Below are 12075 nucleotides of genomic sequence, written 5' to 3'. Positions count from 1 at the left end.
TTGTTGTCTCTAATTATTTCTAAATTGTCTTGATAGTCCTGATTGGTGGCAGACCGGAGATTACTTTGATGTAGATGGCCAGCTTGAATATATTGCAATAAAGATATGGGATCAGTAATGCAGAAACCCGTTATCCAGAAAGTTCCGAAAGCCATCTCTGTAATATTAAAACAGTACCTGTACTTGATCCCAACTAAGATATAATTACCCCTTATTGGGGCAGAACAGCCCTATTGGGTTTATTTCATGGTTAAATGATTCCCTTTTCTCTGTAATAATAAAACAGTACCTGTACTTGATCCCAACTAAGATATAATTACCCCTTATTGGGGCAGAACAGCCCTATTGGGTTTATTTCATGGTTAAATGATTCCCTTTTCTCTGTAATAATAAAACAGTACCTGTACTTGATCCCAACTAAGATATAATTACCCCTTATTGGGGGCAGAACAGCCCTATTGGGTTTATTTCATGGTTAAATGATTCCCTTTTCTCTGTAATAATAAAACAGTACCTGTACTTGATCCCAACTAAGATATAATTACCCCTTATTGGGGCAGAACAGCCCTATTGGGTTTATTTCATGTTTAAATGGCTGTTTTTCAAAGGTAAGGACATTTTTCCTTCAGTGCCCTTAATAAATTAATATGAACGAGTGCAGAACATTTTGTGTCTTTGTTTGTACTTTGTGCTGCCAGAGGGGCACAGCACTGACACTCCTATAAAAAAGACATTGTTTCTTGTAACCTATAACTATGATCTAATCACTTTCTTTATAATACAGCAGCTTAAGATGTTAAGTAGTTCATAAGTACCTCTTCTGTATTGTTACCTGTTCCAGTATGTCACTGGGTATTCATTAAGAGCCTGTTTGCAACTACAGCCAAACCAACTACATGCAAATCAAGGTCCTCACCGGATCTGTCCTCAAATGCCCAGTACAGGTATGGGACACGTTATCCAGAATGCTTAGGACCTGGAGTTTTCCGGATAAGGGGTCTTTCCATAATTCAGATCTCCTACCTAAAGTCTGCTTAAAACATTATTTAAACAGTAAATAAACCCAATAGGGCTGTTCTGCCCCAATAAGGGGTAATTATATCTTAGTTGGGATCAAGTACAGGTACTGTTTTATTATTACAGGGAAAAGGGAATCATTTAACCATTAAATAAACCCAAAAGGGCTGTTCTGCCCCAATAAGGGGTAATTATATCTTAGTTGGGATCAAGTACAGGTACTGTTTTATTATTACAGGGAAAAGGGAATCATTTAACCATTAAATAAACCCAATAGGGCTGTTCTGCCCCCAATAAGGGGTAATTATATCTTAGTTGGGATCAAGTACAGGTACTGTTTTATTATTACAGAGAAAAGGGAATCATTTAACCATGAAATAAACCCAATAGGGCTGTTCTGCCCCCAATAAGGGGTAATTATATCTTAGTTGGGATCAAGTACAGGTACTGTTTTATTATTACAGAGAAAAGGGAATCATTTAACCATGAAATAAACCCAATAGGGCTGTTCTGCCCCAATAAGGGGTAATTATATCTTAGTTGGGATCAAGTACAGGTACTGTTTTATTATTACAGAGAAAAAGGAAATTAGTTTTCAAATTCTGAATTATTTGATTAAAATGGAGTCTATGGGAGACGGGCTTTCTGTAATTCTGAGCTTTCTGGATAACGGGTTTCGGGATAAGGGATCCCATACCTGTATGTGGAATAACTTCCAGGCTTCTGCCTGTGTCAATCATACTTTGGCCTTGGATATCCTGCTTATTAAAATGATGTATTTAGCCAGTGTCTTTCTTATGAACAACATCATGCAATTGCATTGCTTTTCACTGGGGTCCCCAACCTTTTTTACCCATGAGCCACACTCAAATGTAAAAACTGTTGGGAAGCCATAGAAGCATGAGGAAACTTCATAGGGATGAGAAATAAGGGCTGTCATTGGATTATCCATAGCTCTATGTGGACTGTAAGTCTGCAGTAAGCTCTGTTGGAGTAAATCTGTGTATTTATGCCTCCAAAACATGACTTTAAGCCAGGATTTTCCAAACTGGCACCTACGTTGAGGCCACTGGGAGCAGCATCAATGGGATTGGTGAGGAACATGTTGCTCCTGAGCTACTGGATGGGGATCACTCCTTTATCACATAGTATTCAATGAAAAAAAAAAGTTTGCTGGTCCTTTCCATAAAACATTTGCCCTGCAGTAACTTATAATTACCCAATATAGCAACCAATAAGAAACTTGCTTTCATTCTATGCACTAGAGCAATTATATATGACTTTACTTTGGAACTGGAACATCCTAAAGAAGCTCATACAAAGATGAGGAGAGAATTCATACAGTCCCGATACTGAATTGCAGCCAAGACCTCAAGCCAGCAATACTAACCTCTGTGATTGGTTTCTACAAGTACAGTAAATGTGTTTCTTTCCTGATAAATGAGGAGTGGGTTCCATATGAATAATAAACTTTGTAAAAAAATATTAACTCTTTCACAAACACATTTAATGAGTAAAAAGCTTTAATGATCTTAAAAACATAGGGAAACATGTTTTACACCTTATTCTTGTTATACCCCAATAACCCACCTTATATTGAGTGTGTAACACAGTATTTTTGGTTTAGTCTTGAACATTCTAGCAATTCCAACAGATCATTATTTTTTTTACCACCTTCACCCTAACATATTAAGTTCTGCTGTTGGAATGGTTTATACGTGTTGTGTTACATCATCTTTACATGGTTTCCCTAATGTTCCATCACTTGTATTTAATTGAGTTTCTCTTCTACTTCTTGAACGCTGGAAGAAACAACTTTCCCATCAACGACTTCTTCAACAATGGTCTTGACCTTTCTTGTTTTGGTTGGATCTAAAGGAAAAAAAAATTGGGGGGTTTTAACCTTGAAAGCAAGCAAGTTGCAGGTAAAACTCATTCTCTTTGTTAAATGTATAATAAAGCAGTAGAATTCTTAATGAATCAGATGAAAGTGAGTGTAGGACTGGCCAGACCGGGGGTGAGTGAGTGTAGGACTGGCCAGACCGGGGGTGAGTGTAGGACTGGCCAAACCGGGGGTGAGTGAGTGTAGGACAGGCCAGACCGGGGGTGAGTGAGTGTAGGACTGGCCAGACCGGGGGTGAGTGAGTGTAGGACTGGCCAGACCGGGGGTGAGTGAGTGTAGGACTGGCCAGACTGGGGGTGAGTGAGTGTAGGACAGGCCAGACCGGGGGTGAGTGAGTGTAGGCCTGGCCAAACCGGGGGTGAGTGAGTGTAGGACAGGCCAGACCGGGGGTGAGTGAGTGTAGGACAGGCCAGACCGGGGGTGAGTGAGTGTAGGACAGGCCAGACTGGGGGTGAGTGAGTGTAGGACAGGCCAGACCGGGGGTGAGTGAGTGTAGGACAGGCCAGACCGGGGGTGAGTGAATGTAGGACTGGCCAGACTGGGGGTGAGTGAGTGTAGGACAGGCCAGACTGGGGGTGAGTGAGTGTAGGACTGGCCAGACTGGGGGTGAGTGAGTGTAGGACTGGCCAGACTGGAGGTGAGTGAGTGTAGGACAGGCCAGACCGGGGGTGAGTGAGTGTAGGACAGGCCAGACCGGGGGTGAGTGAGTGTAGGACAGGCCAGACCGGGGGTGAGTGAGGGTAGGACAGGCCAGACCGGGGGTGAGTGAGTGTAGGACAGGCCAGACCGGGAGTGAGTTAGTGTAGGACAGGCCAGACCGGGAGTGAGTGAGTGTAGGACAGGCCAGACCGGGGGTGAGTGAGGGTAGGACAGGCCAGACCGGGGGTGAGTGAGGGTAGGACAGGCCAGACTGGGGGTGAGTGAGTGTAGGACAGGCCAGACCGGGGGTGAGTGAGTGTAGGACAGGCCAGACTGGGGGTGAGTGAGTGTAGGACTGGCCAGACTGGGGGTGAGTGAGTGTATGACTGGCCAGACCGGGGGTGAGTGAGTGTAGGACTGGCCAGACCGGGGGTGAGTGAGTGTAGGACAGGCCAGACCGGGGGTGAGTGAGTGTAGGACTGGCCAGACCGGGGGTGAGTGAGTGTAGGACCCCTTCCCTATCCCCTTCTTCATTATATCAAATGTAGCAATCCTATCATTTCCACATCTCCAACTTCATTCAGTTCTTACCTTTTTTAACCTCCACAACTTGCTCTACTACTTTCTCCACTTTCACACTGTAAACAGAAGGGGAAAAAGCTTTAGAATAATGAATCTCAAAACCTATTCCATTAGATCGCAATAGCAAGATTTCAATGAGTGGGTGTCTATAAATAAAGTATAATAATATTCTCAGATAGCATGCTAGCACCATAGGGAGAGTAATTAATCTAATAAGACAAGGGTCCCCAACCTTATTAACTAATGAGCCACACTCAGCTGTAAAATGTATTGGGGAGCCACACAAGCATGAAAAAAAGCGATTCAGGGGTCAAATAAGGGCTGTGATTGGCTGTTTGGTAGCCCCATGTGGTCTGCTAGACTAAAGGAGGCTCTGTAGGAGTAAAACTGTGTCTCTGGGCTTCATGAACTTTCCTCCAAGCTGGAAATGTAAAAATGGCTCCTACTTTGAGGTTACTGGGAGCAACATCAAAGGGGGTTGTGAGTAACATGTTGCCCCTGAGTCACTGGTTGAGAATCACTGCAATAAGACAATCCATGGGGGACAGCAAGAAGGTCTTGCATAAGCAAATATGTACCAAACTGACTAAATATTTCCCATTGGTAAAATTTGAATTGAGAAGTGTTAATCGTATAGTCTATAATCTCATTTTGATCACCTCTGTTGCTACTTATTACCCTACTGCAGGAGTCCCCAACCTTTCTTACTAGTGAGCCAATATAAAAAGACTTGGGGAGCAACACAAGCACCATAAAAGTTCATGGAGGAGCCAAATAAAGGCTAAGATTGGCTATTAGGGACCTCTATGCACACTATCCGCTTACAGGGGCTTTATTTGGTAGGAAATCTTGTTTTTATTCAACCAAAACCACCAAGTCAGGAATTCAAAAATAACTCCCTGGTTTGGGGGCACTGAGAGCAACATCCAAGAGGTTGGGGAGCAGCATGTTGCCCCCGAGTTACTGGTTGGGGATCACTGCCCTACTGGGTACTATGTTTTTAAATTATTATCCATTCTTACTTAAGTTCTCCCTCTAGGAGAATCCTGTAGGTCTCAATTTCTCTCTCCAGTCTGGTCTTGACATCAAGGAGACGCAGATAATCCTCGTTCTGTCTCGACATATCCATTCTGATCTGGTGAAGCTGTTCCTCAATGCTGCTGATGCGCATCTGTATTTGGCTTAGGCTGAGGCAGTAACGGCCTTCGGTTTCTGACAGGGTTCCCTCAAGAGAGCTTTTCTACAAGGGGGTTAAAGCAAAATATTAAAGGTCTTCTCTATAGAGCGCTGTAGGCTCATCTTAATCATACAAATGCTTTTTTGGATATGGCGTTTATCTGGGCTAAAGGATACTAGAATATATGTTGCTATGGGATGTACCATAGCTTTATATTGTTTTTATTGGCTTTATACCTTACAAAGCCACCAGATGACTTCTAACAATATCTTAAAGAGGTTTGTGAGCAACATGAGCCACTGGTTGGGGATCACCACTTTAGATAATATCATACTATTCTAAAGGACTTCAGATAACGTTGAGCGTTTCCCTTACCATGGACAACAAAGCTTGCAGTTCAATTTCCAAAGTCTGCTGAGTGCGCTTCAGCTCTGAAATCTCGCTATGGCTCGACTGGACTTCTTGCGCCTCAATGAGAATATCCTGTTTCAGTGCTGCACTCTGTAACACATAAATCAAACGGTGAAAATCAAGAATCTCAGCAAATTCAAATAACCGACATGGAACAAAAGGAATTCTGGGAACTAATCCCAAAGAGCTCCAAGAAAATCCCCTTTACATGGGTTTATCCTATAGGCTAAAGTCCACCCACTGGGTTTTTAAAGAAGAAGGCAGGATAATAGCTGATCAGATTCCCAACTACAGACCGGTTTCGCCCTTCTTGGGGCTCATTTGTGTAGCGCAGGGTTTTCTGATCAGCTGAGAGTGTAAATTGCTTAACTCTCCCCTTCCTTAACCCTTATTAATGATTTGTTTGTGAATATACATGGACAAACACGTCAAAGCTTTAGAAGAAATTGTGCTTCTACAGTGTCTGTGAGGGCCACCCTACCTTCTTAAGGAACCATTCTTCAACTTCTTTACGGTTCTTCTCTGCTACCACTTCATAATCTGCTCTCATGTTATTCAGAAGTAGGGTCAGGTCGACAGCTGGAGCTGCATCCATCTCTACAGTAACTTGGCCAGAGCCTACTTTAATTGAGCTTATCTCCTGCGGCGAAAAGGAAGGAACATGGGATATGGTAAGTATAAGCAGGAACGTTATGATTTCAGGACATATATAGAACATATACAGAATGCTGTCTTCTCACATTAAAGAACATATATCGTTCTGTAATAGTTTCAACTTCCTAAAGGAAATCAAGGATTATAATTAAATGGATATTGAGCACAGTGTGGAAGCAACCTGCTTATTTACACTCCTGACCAACTTTTGGTTTCCATGATAGATTTCATGAAGGTATCACAACAGCATTATTGAGAAAAATGAACATCTAACCTCCTGGTGGTTCTTCTTGAGGAAGGCCAACTCTTCATTCAGACCCTCCAACTGCAACTCCAGATCAGACCTTGCCAAGGTGAGTTCATCCAGGACCCGGCGCAGGCCGTTGACGTCGGACTCTACACTCTGGCGCAGAGCCAACTCATTCTCATACCTGCCATTTAGTTGAACTCAATTACTATGACTTCAGGGTAAGAGGTACACTTATCTAAACACCCACCAATCACTAATTACGTGCATTTGAGAAAGAAAGAGAAGAAAGAAAGTCATATTGTGTTCAATAAAGAAAATAAATGCAAAAATAATAATATATACCCAATAATATACTCAATCTATTGTTTTTCCCATGGCATGATTTATTTATAGCCAGGTCTGGTAATGTCCTCCATGATATCAAACCACATTAGTTGAAAATAGACTAGGAGCAATTTGAAATAAATCTATGCAGATCATTCTTTATATTCCCTTTAGGGCAACAGGCAGGGAAACAATGGAATATAGATCCATTATACTCACTTCATTCTGAAGTCATCAGCTGCCAGCTTGGCATTGTCAATCTGGAGCAAGATTCTGGCATTGGCTGGGGTGCCATTAGTAATCTGCAGAAAGGCAAAAAAAAATGGTAAACTGAGTGTAAAACTTTGATGGGATCTGATATTCAGAAAGTTCTGAATTACAGAAAGGTTATCTCCCATAGACTCCATTATCAAGTGAATAAAGTACCCCCTGTTGTAAAATATAGGGATATTATAAGTCACCGTGGAGTTTATTGACCATATAAAAGCTCATATTTTACAACAGGGGGTGCAATATTTATTATAATACACAAGTTTTATATAATTAATCAGAACAGCCCTATTGGGTTTACTTAATGGTTAAATGATTCCCTTTTCTCCTCTGTAATAATAAAACAGTACCTGTACTTGATCCCAACTAAGATATAATTACCCCTTATTGGGGGCAGAACAGCCCTATTGGGTTTATTTAATGGTTAAATGATTCCCTTTTCTCTGTAATAATAAAACAGTACCTGTACTTGATCCCAACTAAGATATAATTACCCCTTATTGGGGCAGAACAGCCCTATTGGGTTTATTTCATGGTTAAATGATTCCCTTTTCTCTGTAATAATAAAACAGTACCTGTACTTGATCCCAACTAAGATATAATTACCCCTTATTGGGGGCAGAACAGCCCTATTGGGTTTATTTAATGGTTAAATGATTCCCTTTTCTCTGTAATAATAAAACAGTACCTGTACTTGATCCCAACTAAGATATAATTACCCCTAATTGGGGGCAGAACAGCCCTATTGGGTTTATTTAATGGTTAAATGATTCCCTTTTCTCTGTAATAATAAAACAGTACCTGTACTTGATCCCAACTAAGATATAATGAACATGTTACTATAGGAGAAATATTTCATGAGTTATTTCAAAAAGACTCGACATGGAAAGAGAATCTCTATAGAGAATAACAATGGATGATTGGAAAGCTTTGTTGTATCAGTGTATGTGTTCATTGCCAGTGAGTGAAAGACAAAATAAGCCAGTTTTCAGCATGACTGTATATCTGACTGTCACATCTATTTAACTATCTAATTTGCTAGCCATTTGCTGCTTCCTGTCTGTGCCCCCCCCCCATATGTTTGTATGTGCTAAGATCTAGATTTCACTCATCGGAAAAATCTACAAAGGAAAGTTAGTCGCTTGTTTAGGCTACGGGCATGAACATTAAATATCCCAGCTCAGCCTAAGGTATACTCTAACGGCTGTTCCAACAGAGTCAGAGATTCTACAGGTGATGGACCTGTTGTCCAGAATGCTTGGGACCTGGGGTTTTCCAGATAAGGAGTCTTTCTATGATTTGGGTCTCCATACTGAGAAAATCATTCTAACATTTAATAAATAGGAGTGTTCTGCCCCAATAAGGGGTAATTATATCTTAGTTGGGATCAAGTACAGGTACTGTTTTATTATTACAGAGAAAAGGGAATCATTTAACCATGAAATAAACCCAATAGGGCTGTTCTGCCCCCAATAAGGGGTAATTATATCTTAGTTGGGATCAAGTACAGGTACTGTTTTATTATTACAGAGAAAAGGGAATCATTTAACCATGAAATAAACCCAATAGGGCTGTTCTGCCCCAATAAGGGGTAATTATATCTTAGTTGGGATCAAGTACAGGTACTGTTTTATTATTACAGAGAAAAGGGAATCATTTAACCATGAAATAAACCCAATAGGGCTGTTCTGCCCCCAATAAGGGGTAATTATATCTTAGTTGGGATCAAGTACAGGTACTGTTTTATTATTACAGAGAAAAGGGAATCATTTAACCATGAAATAAACCCAATAGGGCTGTTCTGCCCCAATAAGGGGTAATTATATCTTAGTTGGGATCAAGTACAGGTACTGTTTTATTATTACAGAGAAAAGGGAATCATTTAACCATGAAATAAACCCAATAGGGCTGTTCTGCCCCCAATAAGGGGTAATTATATCTTAGTTGGGATCAAGTACAGGTACTGTTTTATTATTACAGAGAAAAGGGAATCATTTAACCATGAAATAAACCCAATAGGGCTGTTCTGCCCCAATAAGGGGTAATTATATCTTAGTTGGGATCAAGTACAGGTACTGTTTTATTATTACAGAGAAAAGGGAATCATTTAACCATGAAATAAACCCAATAGGGCTGTTCTGCCCCCAATAAGGGGTAATTATATCTTAGTTGGGATCAAGTACAGGTACTGTTTTATTATTACAGAGAAAAGGGAATCATTTAACCATGAAATAAACCCAATAGGGCTGTTCTGCCCCAATAAGGGGTAATTATATCTTAGTTGGGATCAAGTACAGGTACTGTTTTATTATTACAGAGAAAAGGGAATCATTTAACCATGAAATAAACCCAATAGGGCTGTTCTGCCCCCAATAAGGGGTAATTATATCTTAGTTGGGATCAAGTACAGGTACTGTTTTATTATTACAGAGAAAAGGGAATCATTTAACCATTAAATAAACCCAATAGGGCTGTTCTGCCCCCAATAAGGGGTAATTATATCTTAGTTGGGATCAAGTACAGGTACTGTTTTATTACTACAGAGAAAAGGGAATCATTTAACCATGAAATAAACCCAATAGGGCTGTTCTGCCCCAATAAGGGGTAATTATATCTTAGTTGGGATCAAGTACAGGTACTGTTTTATTATTACAGGGAAAAGGGAATCATTTTTCAAAATTTGAATTCATTAATATGGAGTCTATGGGAGAAGACCCGCCCCAGATAACATATCCTATACTGTACATAACAGCTATTTGTCCCCCCCCCCGCCACCACCCTTTCCCAGTAGCTCACCTGTCTCCGCAGTTCCTCGATGACGACCATGTATTTGCTGTAGTCATTGCGCTCCTTGTAGCAGTGCATATTTGCTTCATACCATTCTTTGATTTGGACTTCCAGGTGATGGTTGGCCGTCTCCAAAGCTCGCACCTTGTCCAGGTAGGCTGCCAAGCGGTCGTTGAGGTTCTGCATGGTGTGCTTTTCCCAGCCGGCCAAGAGAAGGTCGCTGCCACCAAAATTATTGTTGAAGCTTAAGCTGGAGCTTTGGGTTGCGGTGCTCCCACCGAAGCCTGCGCCGGACAGGGAGGCACTGCTGAAGCCTCCATAGCTGGAGGTACGGGTGGCTTTCACCTTACTGCTGGAGACGACGGTCTGAAAGCTGCTGCTGCTGGAGGACATGGTGAGGTACCAGTCAAGAAGCTGGAGAGTGATCTTGATGCTCAGAGGATGCAAGAGACTCTAGCTGTGCACCTTGCTGTGCCGCTTTATATATTGGTAAAGTGGGAGGGTCCGTGGGGGTTGTTTTCTTTTTTTCATTGTGCAAATTCCATCTTTCCTTCTTAAGTATTTTTTTGTCTGGTCCGTATACCGGCTTTGCCTGTTGCGCCCACATGTAATGCTAACAACAGATGTAACATACATCCTAAATACTGCCCCGGGCGTGTTTGGTACAGTACAATAGGGAGGGGTGGAGGGAGACCTGCCTGTAATGAGACGTCTTTCCCCGTAACATTTATGATCGTGACTGCTGCCTATGTTTTTCTTTTTATTTATTGCTTCCCTTCGTCCCTGCAGGGCACAGAAGATACGCTTAGCGGCATGAACTGCTTGCCTTTTTGTGCTATTTTATATCATAATATCTAGCAAATCCAGCGGAACAGGAATCACTGTTATCTGGAAGAGTCTGATCGATGCTTCTGGCTGTCTTACAGTTCCCATAGAAAAATGACATCTGTTTTTAAGTCATATATTACATTGCAGCTCTCTTAGAACATTGTGAGGATGCAGGGGTAGTGTATTCCTATACAGGTATGGGATCCCTTATACGAAAACCCGCTTTCCAAAAAGCTCTGGGCTTGCGGAAAGCCCATCTCCCATAGACTCCATTTTAATCAAATAATTCAGAATTTTAAAACTGATTTCATTTTTCTCTGTAGTAATAAAACAGTACCTGTACTTGATCCCAACTAAGATATAATTACCCCTTATTGGGGGCAGAACAGCCCTATTGGGTTTATTTCATGGTTAAATGATTCCCTTTTCTCTGTAATAATAAAACAGTACCTGTACTTGATCCCAACTAAGATATAATTACCCCTTATTGGGGGCAGAACTGCCCTATTGGGTTTATTTAATGGTTAAATGATTCCCTTTTCTCTGTAATAATAAAACAGTACCTGTACTTGATCCCAACTAAGATATAATTACCCCTTATTGGGGGCAGAACAGCCCTATTGGGTTTATTTAATGGTTAAATGATTCCCTTTTCTCTGTAATAATAAAACAGTACCTGTACTTGATCCCAACTAAGATATAATTAATCCTTATTGGAGGCAAAACAGTCCTATTAGGTTTATTAATGTTTTATTGATTTGTTAGTAGACTTAAGGTATGGAGATCCAAATTACGGAAAGACCCCGTATGCAGAATACCTTTGGTCCCGAGCATAATGGGTCCTATACCTGTAGCTTAATGCACATAACATCCTAATATCCTATGTGTATAGATTAAGGATGATGGCAGAGGACCTCTTATTGTCTGTATGAGTTTGTGGGCACAGCCTCATTGCACCCCTGCCTAATGGTTTAAAATTGAGTGGTTGAGCACAACTTGCCCTTATTTGCTATAGATGCTCCTGTGCAACGTGTTGAGCCATAATGTTCCGTTAAAACCAATCCCCACTGCTGGGAGCAGCCACTTGGCACTTCCTTTAGTAAACATGGTGCTACCTTCTCTATGTTTGTGTTACATCTGCTGAAGCTTCATTACATCTCTCTCTTTTTTTTTATTCTTTTATATCCCTAATTCATTGTACAGGTATAGGACCCATTATCCAGAATGCTCGGG

At 41.2% G+C, this 12075-nt stretch overlaps 1 protein-coding gene across 1 annotated transcript; it reads right to left on the bottom strand.

Annotated features, from left to right (window-relative positions):
• Positions 1 to 2522: 2522 nt before the first annotated feature.
• On the bottom strand, positions 2523 to 10550 carry krt12.2 (keratin 12, gene 2). Its single transcript, XM_004918699.3, has 8 exons — positions 10024 to 10550; positions 7177 to 7259; positions 6658 to 6814; positions 6211 to 6369; positions 5694 to 5819; positions 5164 to 5381; positions 4151 to 4197; positions 2523 to 2889 (listed from the first exon to the last, which is right to left on the bottom strand). The coding sequence occupies exons 1-8, from the start codon at positions 10405 to 10407 to the stop codon at positions 2789 to 2791; spliced, it is 1275 nt and encodes a 424-aa protein (XP_004918756.1). The 5' UTR covers positions 10408 to 10550; the 3' UTR covers positions 2523 to 2788.
• Positions 10551 to 12075: the final 1525 nt, after the last annotated feature.

The sequence above is a fragment of the Xenopus tropicalis genome, chromosome 10 (assembly GCF_000004195.4).
Source record: "Xenopus tropicalis strain Nigerian chromosome 10, UCB_Xtro_10.0, whole genome shotgun sequence".
Lineage (NCBI taxonomy): Eukaryota > Metazoa > Chordata > Amphibia > Anura > Pipidae > Xenopus > Xenopus tropicalis.
Note: the sequence above shows the minus strand (reverse complement) of the source record. Positions and strands in the feature narration are given on the sequence as shown.